Here is a 16,817-nt window from a genome sequence, read left to right as displayed (position 1 = left end):
TATAGTACAGAAGGGGAATTTTTACACATTATACGAGGAGCTTGAGGAAGAGGTACCTACAGTTTATATTTTGGTTGAAGTCAGTCAGCATTACTTTTTTCTCAAGATACCTTGATAGTGCCATGACGGGACGGGCAGTGTGTATGCCGCCTTTTGAACTGCGTTGCAGACTATTTTGACGGGACGGCCAGTGTGAATTGGCCTGATCGCCTGAATACTTCTCTGGTGATAGAACTGTTCTCACCTAAACTGCAACTCAGTGTCAATTAAAACAGCAGCTATTTTACTACGTGAGTGTCTTATTATTGTAAAGTATATTGTTCTCTAGTTCTTAAATATATGCTCTATAGATCTGGCTATAGCATCATACGTTAAACTGCCAATTTTTTTTATTAATTTTAATGTGGTAATGTTACTGTAAAATTGACGCTGTCTGTCCAGTCATGGCTAATGGAAGACAAAGAACTGTTAATCAAGGTAATATCACTCAAAATCTAACTTGTAAGGTGACATGGCGTAGTGAGTGCAAATGCATATTGACGTGATGGTGCCGTGAGGAGACGGCCAGTGTGAATTGGTCTTCACAAAAGAAAAAGTTGAAGTTTGGAGTCCTGTTCAATACACGTTGATAGTGCGTATTAATCATTAATGGTTATTATTAGTATTGCACGTTATTTTTATTGAAGTAAAGAGCTTTCTCTAGAGAAAGTTGGAACATCTTACATTTGTTTCTAATATCTTTATGTCACCAATGTGCTATAATATCGTTGATGAACGGAAGATAGTTTGTGAGATAGGTTGCTACCGAAATTCGTATGTAGTATGTAAACAAAACCCACCAAACTTGGCAGCCTGGCGAAAAGAAATCAACTGTTTTACGCAGAATGAAAGTATCATATATCATCGCGAAAATTCGGTACTTTAAATACTTCTTGAGTCTTATTTGCAATTCCTTCTTAAACTTTTTCAGCACTGAGTTTGCTGTTTCCTAAACTTGAGGGGAAAAAAAAACTAATTAACTATAGGAGGTGCACTGTTAAAGCCTTGTTGTCTTGATAGCCAACCTAATCTTAAGCGACTACCAATTTAAGAAGCAGCAGTTTCTAACGCCAAGTATATACCGCTTATATCCTGAAAATTGAATTTCTCGTTCGTTTGTGATACGTATGAAACATAGTGTCATATTTAGATTATCATTCCGTTATACAGCTTTAAGATATGTGCCTGGGACGAAAATTTATTTGTAAGAAAAAGTCGTCGCAATGATAATTCCTACCATAGACTATTATTAAATGAAGATACGCGTTTCACCATTAACAGTAAGGATGACAGTGAAAACCACGGGAAAATTTCGTTATTGGGTGTTGTGAAATTGAAACCCTTTGGAGTATACAAGCATGGAATCTGTTCAATACATGGATGGTGTCACAGAAACAGTACCTCCATCGCTAATGACTACTATTTTGTGACAGGAGTTTAAAGATTGATTTACCAATTTGCAGATTACATAGGGTAAAAGGACTGTTTGAAAAGTAAATTATCACGTTCGTGACAAGTCCTTAATGACAGCATAATGTGAGGTACATGGTCTTAGATTGGAACTTTTTCAAGTTTATTGCAGACATGAGATATGCAGAATTGTACTGGGATCAGCCTCCACGATAAGCTTAAAGTTCCTTAAATGGTTGGTTATGTCAGTTCAGAGGAAGGCAATAACATAAAACCTCCTACAGGATTGTGCCTAATTAATTAATGTAGTATTCAAACCGACTTCAGGTTTTGTACTTCATGAGAAGTTACAACCAATTTTTAACTGTTATTATTTGTGTAGAGAACAATGCAGGATTATTTGTAAACCTCATATTAGAAGCAAGAGTCATAAATGAGTAGTGGTAATTAAAGGACCATTCATACAGGAAGACAGTATATATCTGTTGAATGACTGTGGTTGCAAAATAAATGTCATAAACTGAAAAGTCTTTGGGAGTGCAGCTGTCTAGAGATTTGTACTTTAAAACATAGAGGCAGCCATTTGCAAGTATTTTGGGGACAGATGCCCAATTTCGTAGATTTATATGTTTTGGGTATTGTCAGCTGGAGCATTGTGGATATTGTAACTCAACTAATATTCTGTGAATACATTTGTTATCCTATTTCAGAATCTGTAGTTTGTGAGTGTGATGTTTATTGTTCCATCTTGTCTGTTCCTTTTCCTTGTGCTTGTTTAGTCATCAGCTGAGTTTTATGCCATTTTGAGTCTGTTCATTCTAGATTTCTTGCATTTTTATAACTTTGATTTTAGATTTTGTTGAACCACTCTCTCTCTCTCTCTCTCTCTCTCTTTTTTCAGTATGGTAGTGTCCACTGTGTTTAAAGTGAAGTGTTAGATACCACTTCGTTAACTTTCAATGAAAGTGTCACGTTTCAGCATAACCTAGATGTCGAACAACCTTCAGATTAATAAATCACCATATTTAAGATTTCATATTCACTTTTGTTAGCTGCATCTATTTATAACCAAAGTATCACCATCCAACATAACTTTGACCTTGGGGTATGCTGCAGATCAGCCTGTCACCACTTACAACATTCCAAAAACCAAAATAGACACAAGAAGAAATATGGTTAATATTCAGGTGACCTATTAAGTGGATAGATATTCTGTGGCTCACTGGTGAGACTGAATGGATATACAACAGTGGGACTAGCATACTTATTATATACTCAGTTATAGTACTTCTGCAGAATCTCTCTACTGAAATTCATTAACAACCTGATATCAGGGCTAGAACTGCATTTGATTGGTGTTTACTTAAGGATTATAACCAATTTAACACAACAGTTTACACTTTTAACATGCAAAGATATCTGCAGTTGCTCCATGCAGCTCACTTACAGTTGTAACAGTGATAGTATGATGTATCCTTGCTTGTGGCATGTTTAGAATAAAAGTGTCAAAAATAAAGAATGGGTACAACATTCAGAAAAAAAGTACAAATAGGCCTCAGGAAGTGGAATATTGGAAATTAGCTAGGACCTGAAGGTAGGAAGGAAGAAAGAAAACAAACTGTTATGAATCTTTAACTTGGGAGACTTGCAAAAGTGGTAGGAAACACAGAAGAGGTGGAATGTGTAAAGATTTATTAGTTGTGGGGAGAACCAGGATTGTACAAAATCTCATGTAATGCACTAGAGAGTAACAGGTGAGATTCAAATTCATAATTAGTAATAATGAGCTGCAAACTGTTGGTAATACAAATATGACAGCGGAAAGAGAGAAGAAACCACAGATTAAACAAGTTTTCTGGGGGGTATCTTCATGGTTCACAGATCCACAATAAACACATAATTAGCATTAAATACATCCATCACAAGCGTCGTTGCCCTACTATGTCAAACATTCTCCCTCCTCCAGCTTGACTGTTGCAGATACTTTGTTTTAATTCAGTCCAACCAACAATTAAACCAGCTTTCCAATTGTTTTCTGTTAGTATACGAGCCAAGCTGATTTCTTCAGGTATATCAATTTAGCTGAACCTTAATGGCAGTACTCCCAAAAGACATATTTGTTTTATTACCAGTTTTGCTCATCAGATGTGAACATCTTCAGGTATCCATTTTATTTATTTTTGGTCCTTGGACCATTTGGTACAATATTGAATACATCAGAAACATACAGAAATAATGTATACATATAAAACATTTACAAAATAGGATAGGATAACGTGAGGATAGGGCAGGAAATTGACCATGGGCCAAACAGAGGAACCATCCCAGCATCTACTTTAGCAACAAGGGGAAACCATGGAAAATCCAAGCCAGGGTGGCTGACAAGGAATACACCCCAGTCCTGAATGCAGTTTAGTAAATTAAGACTGGAGGAGCCACCTTGCTCGGTACATGATTGGAAAAGGAGTAACAAAACACACCATACACATTGTGAGAGCAACATGCACAGTAAGTAAATAATTAAAAGAGAAATTTTGAAAATAGAAACACTACTGCAAAAAATGAAAAAAACATGGACAAAATACATGACACTACATAAAAGTACAAAATGCACTATAAGTAACTTCACTGCCTTGATGATGGCAAAATGTTAAATGTTTAAAACTCTGTAGGCACCGTTATCAACACAAAGTGTCTTACAACCTAAAATAGTAATACATCAATTAATATGTAACTTGAGGTGGTTTATCTGTATGTTATTCCTAATGGACCTTTGCAGGCGGTTCTTGCATTTACTATTTGATTATGTTCTAGAAACATAATGTGGTTAGCATACTCTGCAAATGGAAAAATATTAAATTCTAACACGTGGATAAATTTGTTCAGTTTTGGATGCAACATTTCATTTGGCAACTGTATGCTTGCATAGTGTATGAATTCAAGTACTCATAGGCAAAATCTAATGCAAATTAATTCCTATCAAATGTTAGTGTTTCCAGATAAAGTTCTCTCTTATCTCATTCGATGCAACATATAGTAGTTTACAGTGAACTCGTGATAAGTGACATTAGTTTAATTGTATGGGTGAATTAATACTTGCTGAATTCACTACAAATTAAAACTGTTTCAGTTTAGATTTAACTCTTGAAGGCTAACCTAAATACAGGTGAGGTCATGAGGGTTTGTCATATACTGAATGTATGTATGACTTCTGCGGCCGGCCGGAGTGGCCGAGTGGTTCTAGGCGCTACAGTGCATGTTTCTTCTCCATAGGTGACAACAGGGAAGTAAGAACTCTTATACATAAAGAGTTTTGCTTTTTATAAAACTTCCGTATTCAAAATCAGGTGTTTTATTGTTTGGTAGAAATTGCCTCCCTTCTGTAACCTCCTATTAATTTCGTTGGTTATTCTTCCATAACAAGATATTTCACTCCCTAAATAAGTGAAATGTCTACCACTTTGAGGTGTTCTCCATTCAAAGTAATATTCCCATTGATCCCTTTGTCTCTTCTAAATACAATTACTTCACTCTTATCTTTATTTATTTTTAATCCATACCTTTTCATTATTTCCTTCCATGCAAGCTGTAACTGTACATCTACCTCTTTATCACCCCATATTACCATATCATCTGCAAAAATCATCATTTTGTCTTTTTCCTTTACTGTATCTGTAACTGTCCTACTCATTCCCTCCATCACAACATTAAAAAGTGTATGAGATGGGATACTTCCTTGTTTAAGTTCTTGTCTTATATATATACTATTCTAAGTATACTATATATACTATTATAAGTAATAGTAATAATGAAATTTAAATTCTCTTATTTTCATCGGATTTTATATAATCTATTCTCTGTTACATAGGAAATCTCATCCTGTCTCACATTATGTTAATGCTCCTGTCTAACTCATTTATGGAGGATTGAAAGTAGTTTTTTACAAGCTGTCATGTGTATTACAATTTTTCATACAATCAAAGTTGACTTCAGTTGCTATTTTGCAGTTAAATTGGATGTACAACTCAGTGAGTGTCGGACTACAAATCTAAAGATTTGAGATTTAATTCTCAGTCAGTTACAGAATTTTTTCAGTCACTTACAGCTTCTTTCACCTCTGGCCCTGATCTGTGTGGCAGAAATTCAAGTTTCAGTATGTTTCAGGGTTCATCTAAAAATGTAGATCCCCATAAATGGCAGAGACAGTCAGCTAAAGGGTCAGTTGAAGGCAAGGCTGTACCACCCCCACTAGAAACACATCTAGTGGAACACTTTATAGTTTCATAATTACTTTTCTGTTGAGGACAGCATACATTTAGTTCAACTGGTACCTAAAGATTGTGTAATTGTGTGCATATGTCATAGTTCTAGACAAGTAGTACATGGCAGATCACAGTTAAATTTCTTCACCAGTTTTCTTATAATTTCCAAAATACTCCACATTTGTGTTCTACAATTATTTGCCTAGTGTTACACATTATTTCCTTAGTGATGTCACACCATACAAAATGAACATCACTTATTGTCTTTCAGAGCTATTCTTTTGGCAGTGGTGCCATGTAATCAGAAGTTGTATCATTACTCACACAGGGATTGTGAGAATAAGATTAGAATAATTACTGCATGTACAGATACATTCAAACAATCATTGTTCCCAAGCACCGTACATGAATGGAACAGTAAGAAAACCTAATAACTGGTACAGTGGGGCGTGCCCTCTGCCATGCACCTCACTTTGCTTTTCAGTGCATAGATGCAGATATAAATTACAGGTGTTGTGAGCATTTGTAATCCCCCACTACCAGTTGCTATGTTGTAATGAATTTTGGGTGCAGCTCATTACCTTATTCTGATGCTAAGTACTTTCTAGGTGTTAAGCCAAGTAGTTCCAAAATCAGCTTGCTTATTTGAACATTTTTTGTGCTTTCCATTTTATTGAAAGTTCATGGTAGAGGATCAGCTCTGTCAGATGTACTTGGCATTGATAATATCAAGTATGAAGTGATGTGCAATCTTTCCCTGTGCACAAAGATTGATTCTCATTAGTGGTTCCTATATTCAACGTAAAAAGGAATGCATTCTGAGAGTATAATACAATAAATATTGTGATGTGAGTGTGAAATTTTGAGTAAATATGAATGATTTTTGTGTTAGTACTGACACTTGTGAGCTTTGCTCCGCTCAAACATTAGGGACAGGTAACAGTAGAAAGAACAAGTAGTTTTTTTGTGTTACGGAAAGTTTCTGCTTGCTTTATTGCTTAGTGTCATAAAGATTGTGGTAAAGTTAAGTACTGGTCATCAATTATAGTGTTGCTGTTTGCTCAGAAAACTAATGATGTCCCTTGTTACACCACCTAAATCTTCAAGATGCTTTTGAGTCCTCTGTATTTAGGTTCATTGATCATTAATCAGCTGTTGCTGTCAGACCATTGCAGGCTGTTGATGCCCACTGAGTGCCCGTCTGGTTCTCAAATATGGCATTGTGAAATTTCATATGATGTGTGTGGCAAATAGTGCTCACATTTATTATTCTGAGAAGAACTGGACTATCATTGTATTACTAAACATTACCTGGAGTATCATTTCAAGAGCTTTTCTGATTACCATACTGGCTAAACTAAGATCATGACATGGATATGTAATGTATTGATTTTTTTCCTCCTGTTGGTGATGATGCTTCTACTTAGCTTGCATTGTGAAACTGTAAAGATTTTCTCAACTTCTGTTTTTGGTAGGTGATTTAATTATTGTATGCTTCACATTTATGGAATATGAACTGTCTTGTAATTTTACCCAGACATTTGTAGATTAGGAAGATGATCTGAAAACATTGTGGTGGTTTTTTTAATGGCATTGTAGACCAGTATCAAAAATTCATGTTAAAGGATGTTCTATGTATGCAGGGAAGAGAAGAGGAAAACATGACACACAATGACAATGTGAGCACTGAAAGGTTGCCTTTAGACCAGTAACAGTCTGTTGCAGTCATTCAGCCAAGAACTTTCCATACATGTTTAATAACTCTGTCAAGCAAGCTGGTGATTGTAGATGTATGATGTCATCTTGTTCAAGGTGCTCGTAGAATCTAGGTCCATGTGCATCATGAGGAAGGCCACATATTGTTGCAGGATTTTACCCCTACAGACTGCAGTGGTCACAATGCAACTAAAAACACAAACAATGACATATGTACTTCTAACATGATGCTGCCCACAGACAAGAACACTCTTGTAGTACCACCCCAATATTACCTGAACCAAGACTAATCCGTGAACATGATTGGGCATTCACTTTAGGCAAGGCACAATGTGTACCAAGACTACTGGTACGTTTGTGAGTGGGAAATGCTTCTCGTGGGTCACCCAGTATAACAGAGCAAACTCTTGAAGCAAAAAATACTTTGACAGTGATTCAGAGGCAAGGCAAGATAACCATCTTGCCTCTGGATTGTAGCAAGTGGTTGATCCTACTTGTAATGTTGCTGAATGATTGTTTTCTCTCTAATGGAATCTGTTCTGCAGCTGGGAGGTGACACTATGGGCAACATTCAATTCCAAGTCCATAATCACAATGACTGTGTTCAGCTTCTTATGCGCCTCTGATGTTGCCATGCATAATGCAGTCAAAGTGTGTTTCCTGTGCCTTCTTGCATACAGCAACTTGATTACTGTTTGCTAAATGCTCATATCATATGGTCAGAAGCAGTACATTCACCACATTGGGGCACCAAGTATGTAGGTTTCCCTGTTGTCCCAGTGTAGTTTAGTATGGATGATGTCAACAAAAAGCAATTTTTGTTAGGAGGGGGAATCATAGAGATCTGTTAACTTGGGTACATACGTGTAAATGGCACAAATACATTCCAGCTTCGTTTATCACATGTAATATAAAGTGCATTAGCATTTTTTTAAATTTCTACAGCAGCTCTCTGTTCATTCAGGAAAATAGTATGAATGTACCCAATGTATTATTTCCCAAGTATGCCTCACTTCAATCTTGATAGTTTCTTATATTATCTTAAGATGTGACCCTAAAGTTGGTGTTTGGAAGATGCCTAAACACCTTCTTGGATAATCAAGCAAATATAAGGTGCCCTACTCACCATGACAGCTTTCAAAATTTACCAAAATTTCTTGGAGTGTGCTCTCTTCCGATGGATCATTATTTGATGATGTCAGCTGCCATGGGTAACTTTGGTGTTAAAGTGCTTGATACATATATTTTGTGACTGTTTCTGTTGGATGGTTCGTTACTTTTTCCCTTGATCATGTTATGGCTGCATAGTTAAAAATTTCAAAATGGTCTAAATGTAGGTATGTATTATATGCACACAATTTTTTTCGTTATCGTTTTAGCGGTGTTTCACGCACCGACTGCAGCTGGAGAGCAGTGGTATATATGAAGTCAGTCTTTCTTGCTCATGCAGTGCAGTTGTTATATATGTATGTTTTGTGTTTCCCAAGTGGCCTGCCTCACTGTAGATAAATATCTTTCTATTCTAAGGCAGTGTAGATAGCATCCACTATGAACTAGTGAGCTTACATAAAGTGATTTGAAGTGTAATAACTTATACTGATTCGTAATTATGAACTCAAGATGCCAAGAAAAATGGTGTGCACCCTGGGATCAAAATGTCACTAACGGCATTAGCTGATGAGCCTATTGTTGGAAATCACCAAACACTTTCTGTGCCTTAGCCTGGAATTTTTCCCACTGCTCAGCATGTCCAGTGTTTGCTAATATCATAGTTTCACTCAGTGCCGTTCAAATATCAAAAACTGTATACACATGACACAGTGCACAGTTCCACCACAGTTGGATTTGATAGCTCTTGTATATAGCCCCTTAGCCATTTGTTGGTATCCGAAGTTACTAGAGAAAAACTGTATCTGATATATTGTTGCCAAACCTAGTTCTGTCAGAGTATTAAAATACTGTTGTTACCATGGAAGTATTCTCACTTTTGTTTGAAGTTTATGCTCTTGTTTATTAAGTTTCCATTGTTGGCATATCACTGATGGTGATGACATAGATGATAGTACTGTGCTTGAGAGTTAGGATTGGTAGTATCCTGTTGAAATATCAAGATCCAGTAGCTGATTGGGTTGCAACGACCATAGTGCATGTGCTGTCCATTGTGTATTGATTGTCTGAGATGCATTGTCCATAGCATTATGGAGTGACTTGGGTTGCTGTTCCCTTTATATAATTTTTTTATTTCCTGTAGTTTATATTTCGTTGTTACAATTCTAGCAGATAAATATTGGTGGTGAACTTTTTGTTGTCAGTCAAATGTAGAAACTGAACAACCTACTTACTCATGGCAGGTAATACGGGGAAACTCCATTTAATGTAACCAGCAGCATTTGCACAACAAGGCCGTCCAGACAAAACACCATGGAAGGTATAATCATCAGAGAAGCAAGGAAGGAGGACTGCAGTGAAATAAAACGACTAATTAAGGTAGTTATGCAATGAACTACATAGTTACCTGGTTTCAGTTAATGAGAATATGTGTTATTTTCTCGTACAAAAGCTGTAAAACATGATGGAGTTAAGTTTTTTGGAGTAAAATATTAAGTGATGCTTTCTAGTAGATTAAAGCTATGTCCCATACTTCAAGTTAAACCAGGAATCTTGCCTGCATGTAGTTTTAATCAGCCAGGGAGTTTCAAAACTGCATATTCCACTGCAGAATGAAAGAAAATATTAAGTGATTAATAAGATGTTTCAAATCCTTTAAGACTCTAGGACAATAACAGTTATTTCTTTTTAGAGTGAAAAGCATTAATAAAGTACTGTGAATTATTGTTATTATTATTATTATTATTATTACTATCATCATCATCATCATCACTCTTCAGAAACATGTAATTACTTTACAAAAGCACAAAAATTGTTATAAATTATGATAGTTTTTACTGAAGAAAATTTTTATTATTTTCATCTATATTATTTTGATTGTATATGTGGTGCATGTTGATTAACATGAATCTTCACCTGACTCATTGGTACTAGACCAAAACATGACGTTTTCTCACCATTTGTAGTTCATGTTATGAAAAAATGGGTGGAAATTATTTCACATCACCGCAGAGCATGATTTTTGGGAAGGGTGAGGGTGTTGTACTGCATGTCATTTGACATGTACCATATGGGAAGATAAGTAAAGTCTCTTCTGTTTAGACTCTTCCCTTACTTCCTGATCCTAGGTAACTGAGAAGAGCCACTGCGCACAAACAGGAATAATTTTTCACTTGTTGTCAGGGCTATCAGTAACTTATGCAGCTTGACACACAGTGATGTCACAGTTGCGAAATCTACCTGCAACATGGCTGATATCTGTAATTACAAATGGATAAATTTTTTATTTGTCCATCTGATAACCACAGAAGATGTATTTGTAACACTTACACTACTGGCCTTTAAAATTGCTACACCACGAAGATGACATGCTACAGATGCAAAATTTAACCGACAGGAAGAAGATGCTGTGATATGCAAATGATTAGCTTTTCAGAGCATTCACACAAGGTTGGTGTTGCTGGCGACACCTGCAACGTGCTGACAGCAGGAAAGTTTCCAACCAATTTCTCATACACAAACAGCAGTTCACCGGCGTTGCCTGGTGAAACATTGTTGTGATGCCTCGTGTAAGGAGGAGAAATGCGTACCATCACTTTTCCGACTTTGATAAAGGTCGGATTGTAGCCTATCGCGAATGCGGTTTATCGTATCGCGACATTGCTGCTCGCGTTTGTCGAGATCCAATGACTGTTAGCAGAATATGGAATCGGTGGGTTCAGGAGGGTAATACGGAACGCCGTGCTGGATCCCAACGGCCTCGTATCACTAGCAGTCGAGATGACAGGCATCTTATCCGCATGGCTGTAATGGATCGTGCAGCCATGTCTGGATCCCTGAGTCAACAGATGGGGACGTTTGCAAGACAACAACCATCTGCACGAACAGTTTGACGACGTTTGCAGCAGCATGGACTATCAGCTTGGAGACCATGGCTGCGGTTAGCATTGATGCTTTATCACAGACAGGAACGCTTGCGATGGTGTACTCAACAACGTACCTGGGTGCACGAATGGCAAAACGTCATTTTTTCGGATGAATCCAGGTTCTGTTTACAGCATCATGATGGTCGCATCCGTGTTTGGCAACATCGCGGTGAACGCACATTGGAAGTGTGTATTCATCATCGCCATACTGGCGTATCACCCGGCGTGATGGTATGGGGTGCCATTGGTCACACGTCTCGGTCACCTCTTGTTCGCATTGACGGCACTTTGAACAGTGGACGATGTGTTACGACCCATGGCTCTACCCTTCATTCGATCCCTGCAAAACCCTACATTTCAGCAGGATAATGCATGACCGCATGTTGCAGGTCCTTTACAGGCCTTTCTGTATACAGAAAATGTTTGACTGCTGCCCTGGCCAGCACATTCTCCAGATCTCTCACCAATTGAAAATGTCTGGTCAATGGTGGCCGAGCAACTGGCTCGTCACAATACGCCAGTCACTACTCGTGATGAACTGTGGTATCGTGTTGAAGCTGCATGGGCAGCTGTACCTGTACACGCCATCCAAGCTCTGTTTGACTCAATGCCCAGGCGTATCAAGGCCGTTATTACGGCCAGAGGTGGTTGTTCTGGGTACTAATTTCTCAGAATCTATGCACCCAAATTGCATGAAAATGTAATCACGTCAGTTCTCATATAATATGTTTGTCCAATGAATACCCTTTTATCATCTGCATTTCTTCTTGGTGTAGCAATTTTAATGGCCAGTAGTGTATATTGCAGTGTACCCATCACAGTAACACAAGCAGATCTGAATCACAAAATAGGCCAATGCAACAATGGCTAGCCAATATATCGATGATAAAAGTGTGGCCGGTACAAATGGAGATACATGGAATGAATGGCCAGTAGAGCAAGAAATCAGTGTCACAAGCATACAGGGACAATTCAGTAATACTGATGTACAGATGTTGGTGTTGGTAGTGATGGTAGGGGCACCTGGTGTTTCCCTTTCTGCTGAGCAGACTAGAGTTCATTTACTTCTGAACATTAAAAATAATTTACATTGTTAGATTATTAATATGCATTTTGGGCTTATATAACTACAGGATATTCACAAGACACCTTACCTAAGGAATATTATAACTGGAATGCAATATTCACATGGATTACCAGATTATTAAAATGCTTTGCAACAACAAGGTTATCAGTAGGCCCAGTATGCAATGTCTAAACAAAAATCAGTACATGATTTACATACAATAGTGATACAGTACGCTCCATTGTTTAGATATTATCTTATTATACAGCATAGAAAAATTTTACAACTTAATGTTCTACACAGTTCAACATCATACCATGCCATTTATGATAAAAACCAGAATTGTTATATTTGTAATATATGTAACTTTAAAATAAGATTGGTACTGTGCTCTTTCAATCATCATGGGGAAATGACTAAGAACTTGAAAAAAGTTGATTGTAGCAGACGAATCAGGAGATGAACTCATTTGAATAATAAAATTTGATATAGTTATTAGCATTAGATAAGTGGAAACTGAATGAGCTATGTGGAAAATGTGGCACACACAGCTTCACCACCTGTTAATCTGAACAACTCTTCAGCTTTTATTGGATGTTAATTACCATGATAATTCTTATTGCTTAAGTTAATTACTTATTTCTTTGCCCATTTGTTTATCTGTAAAAGACAGAAGTACTAACATGAGCAGTTGTTAGTCATAACAATCATAATACATTGTAGTTCATTTGATGTATTAGTAATACTTCTTAGTTGAAGTAGAAATTGTTTGTAAGTGGGCCGTATTAACTGAGGTAATGCTGTTAGTATCATGAAGTAATTTTAAGTAAATTACCTTATTTGCAAATAAATAATTTCCATTGTACTCTCCCAGGGCAGCAGCATGCCTATAAAATTTTTAAAATTAGTAAAAAAAAATTACTGTACTGAGTAAATGAAACACTTTTCTGCCTTGTTTCACAAACATTATTATTATTGTACGACCTAGATTTTGGGTTATGAGCCCATTTTCTAGTACACAATTGGTCCCAAAGATGACAACCAAGCAAAGATAAGGAAAACAACTTCTTATTCTATCAATTCTTGATGTAAACTATAAACACATCTCAGTTGACAATTTTGACACATTTACATGTGTATTCTACAGCATTGATTAGGACAAACATACACTGGAGTAGAGCTGTGTGCACAGGAATGGGAATTTGTGTTATTATCCATTTATGAATGAAGGCACCAAGGTGGTTCTTCTATGTAGATGTTGTGACATTGTCCAAAAGAGGTGAACTGAGTCTGCTCATTCATGTAAATGTTCGTGTTCAAATGGAACGTTCACAAGTGAGTTACACTCATCAAGAAATGGCTCAAAATAATAATTCTTGCTTTCCATTTCTGTTTCCCTTTTGATGATGTGTGTTTTGAAAAGTCATTACTTGCTGGTTGCTGCTTTAATGAAAATTTGTCGTTTCACTAGCGATGAGTTCTCAAAAATATTTCAATCAACTGATCACACTCCTCTGTTTGCTGAGTTTACTGACATGTGGCATACAGCAGTTAGTTAGCTTTTTGAGACGTAACTTATATCCACTCTGTGGTCGTTCACTTTTCACAGTGACCTCTGTTTTACTGTAGTGATTTATCGATATTTTTCAAATTCTTCTGCTGTTATTGTGATTTTTGCAAATGTTGAGAAGGTATTATTTCCGAGGCTCAAATTAACATTGCTGGCAATAGTTCCTTTACCAAACTGCTATACACAGGAAAACTACACAAACTTTTTAACTCCCTGGTGGGAATACACTTTCTTGTAAGCAGAATTGATTGCCATAAAAAATAGTGACTCCCAGTCATTGAAAATGATTGTGCTAATTTTCAAACTGCTAACTTACATTCAGATGTAAAGTAGACTTATTTTCTTTTATTTAGTTTCCATGTAACTCCTGGATGTTCATTTAGTGTTACTAAATGTATTATTTTCCTTAATTCTGTGTATTCATAATGAGGTAAAAGTTATGTCTGTCAAGGTTGTGTATAAAGTAGTTGCAATTCTTTTTTCAGGAACTTGCAGATTTTGAAAAGATGCCGGACAATGTACAAATAACTGTTGATGGTTAGTATACTGGCAATAAAGCACAGAAGATAATCTTTTTATACCAAAACTGTTTTTATTTACATTTGCATTTTTAGGGAGTTATGTCAGTACATGTACATTTACAAAGTAAGTGAAACAGAATATTTGAGATGACACAGCAACAAACCTATAATGTTGTTGTTGTTATCATCATCATCATCATCATCATTATCAACTGATTATGTTTGTATCCTTATCCAACATCACATTGTTACAGTGATGTACCTGGAGCATACATGTTCCAAGAAATATAACATACAGTCACAGAAAAACCTTGCAGAGGTCACATTGTGTGAAATTGCAGATGAGTTAACAACAGTTCAGAGTTACAGGTTTATGTAGAACTTTCTGAAATTTTTCTTATTAATTAACTTGCTATAGATTTTTGAACACGCTCCAGTTAAGCAAACAGCTTAAGAACAATTTCAGCATTTGAGAGCGTCTGCTGATGTTTTGCAGGAAATCCATTTCGCAGGGTAAAAGAGTGTGGTTGTATCTGAACATGCAGTTACCATCAGTGGTAACTGACTTGTAATACAGTCGGTGTTTCTGTATCTTTATTGTTGGTCTCCAATTTGGTGGTGGATTACAGTGAAAGAATGTTTGTGCTTGCTGAGATAGTAAGTGTGTGCAAATTAATTGCAGTTATAACTCCAGAATGATTTTTCACTCTGCAGCAGAGTGTGCACCGGTACGAAACTTCCTGGCAGATTAATACTGTGTTCAGTGTGGAAGTTAAGAGATAAGGTACTGGCAGAAGTAAAGCTGTAAGGACAGGTCGTGAGTCATGTTTGGGTAGCTCTCTCAGTAGAGCACATGCCTGCGGAAGGCAAAGGTCCCGAGTTCAAGTCTCGGTCCAAACACAGTTTTAATCTGCCAGAAAGTTTCATAGTTAGAACTGTTTTGGTGAAAAGTTTGTTGCTTTGAATATTGACCAGTTTTGGCACTAATTTTTGACCTTCAGTTTTATCACCAGTATGAGCCTCGCATGTTCGTTTATAGAAATCTGATCAAATAAAGTGGCACAATGGTTAGCACACTGGATTTGCATTTGGGGCAAGTGTGGTTCAAACAACCATTTAGCAATCCAGGTTTAAGTTTTTGGTGGTTTTCAAAGTCAGTAAGGGTGAATGCTAAAGTAGTTCCTTTGAAAAGAACACTGCTGATACCCTTCTCCACCCCTGTTGTTCACTCTGGGCTTTTGTTTCATCTTTCATAACCTTGTTGATGGTACATAAAATTCTGAAGCTTCTTCCTACTACCCTGACAGACATAATAATGATTAAAAAAGAAAGAGCTCATTGGATATGTAACATAATGTTACGCATATTTATGTGAGCTATCAGCCACCTAGAATTGGTACAGGGTAAGATGAATGTGTTGTTTGGCTGAACACTAGCAGGTTCTTGGGCTGAGGGTGTGCTGCGGCAGTTCCAACTTCCAGTTAGGTGACCGCCCCGGGCGAGCTCAAGTGCAGAGACAGTGAGTGTGTTGCCGGAAACGGGTAAATCCCAGAGATAGGAATTTGGACAGGTGATGCTCGCATTGCATTTGTGCAGAATGTGCTCTTGGAAATGGTGGTGCGTCAGACAATTTTTAAGATGACCAAGTTACAGCTCTTTGAGATTTGAAATATTAAAGCAAATTTGAGTAAATTTGCGATCTCAGAAAAAAAAGACGCGCATCCAGTGACACAATAATGTCTCAGTATCTTGAAAATTACAGAAGTTAATATCTCACAGTGAATACGCATTTTCACAATGACCCTCTGACTTAACAACTTTTAATCACTTCATGCGATTTCAAGAAACATTATCTCAGATGATAAGATTGCACTGTAGCTATCGTTCCTAAAATCTGTGTATTTGTATCTGTTTTATTTATTGATTTACAATGTCTTTTATATCTCTTTCATTATGCAAATGTTTACCGGAACGCCATATTCTACACCTTTACACAACAAATGAACACCGCATCAGTACCTCGCATATTATTACACTTGGGTTTTTATTTAGTGAACAGGTTACTATTTTGCCAGTAACTTTATTTAAATGTTGATTGCAAGTGAAATTAAAGAAAGCGTGCTAATTTAAAAGTGGTCAGTTGCATGTGTTAATGGTCACCACAGTTGAAAACAGTGCCAGAAGATGATTCTGTCAAGC

General features: G+C 36.8%; 1 protein-coding gene across 3 annotated transcripts in view; it reads left to right on the top strand.

The window, feature by feature from the left end:
• The first annotated feature begins 498 nt into the window (after nucleotides 1-498).
• The window catches only part of LOC126161978 (thialysine N-epsilon-acetyltransferase-like), a 46,836-nt gene continuing 30,517 nt past the window's right edge, over nucleotides 499-16,817 (top strand). Inside the window, exons 1-4 of one of the 3 annotated variants that reach the window (XM_049918173.1) lie at nucleotides 763-916; nucleotides 3,715-3,957; nucleotides 9,779-9,914; nucleotides 14,583-14,634. In XM_049918173.1, the coding sequence (XP_049774130.1) occupies nucleotides 9,849-9,914; nucleotides 14,583-14,634 (118 nt within the window). In that variant the 5' untranslated portion in view covers nucleotides 763-916; nucleotides 3,715-3,957; nucleotides 9,779-9,848. Of the gene's footprint in view, nucleotides 632-762; nucleotides 917-3,714; nucleotides 3,958-9,778; nucleotides 9,915-14,582; nucleotides 14,635-16,817 lie in introns of those variants that run through there. The other 2 variants (XM_049918174.1, XM_049918172.1) reach the window with 2 other exon arrangements.

Source organism: Schistocerca cancellata, chromosome 2 (genome assembly GCF_023864275.1).
Source record: "Schistocerca cancellata isolate TAMUIC-IGC-003103 chromosome 2, iqSchCanc2.1, whole genome shotgun sequence".
Taxonomy (NCBI): domain Eukaryota; kingdom Metazoa; phylum Arthropoda; class Insecta; order Orthoptera; family Acrididae; genus Schistocerca; species Schistocerca cancellata.
The sequence above is the reverse complement of the archived record's forward strand: the minus strand, read 5'-3'. Positions and strand labels throughout refer to the sequence as shown.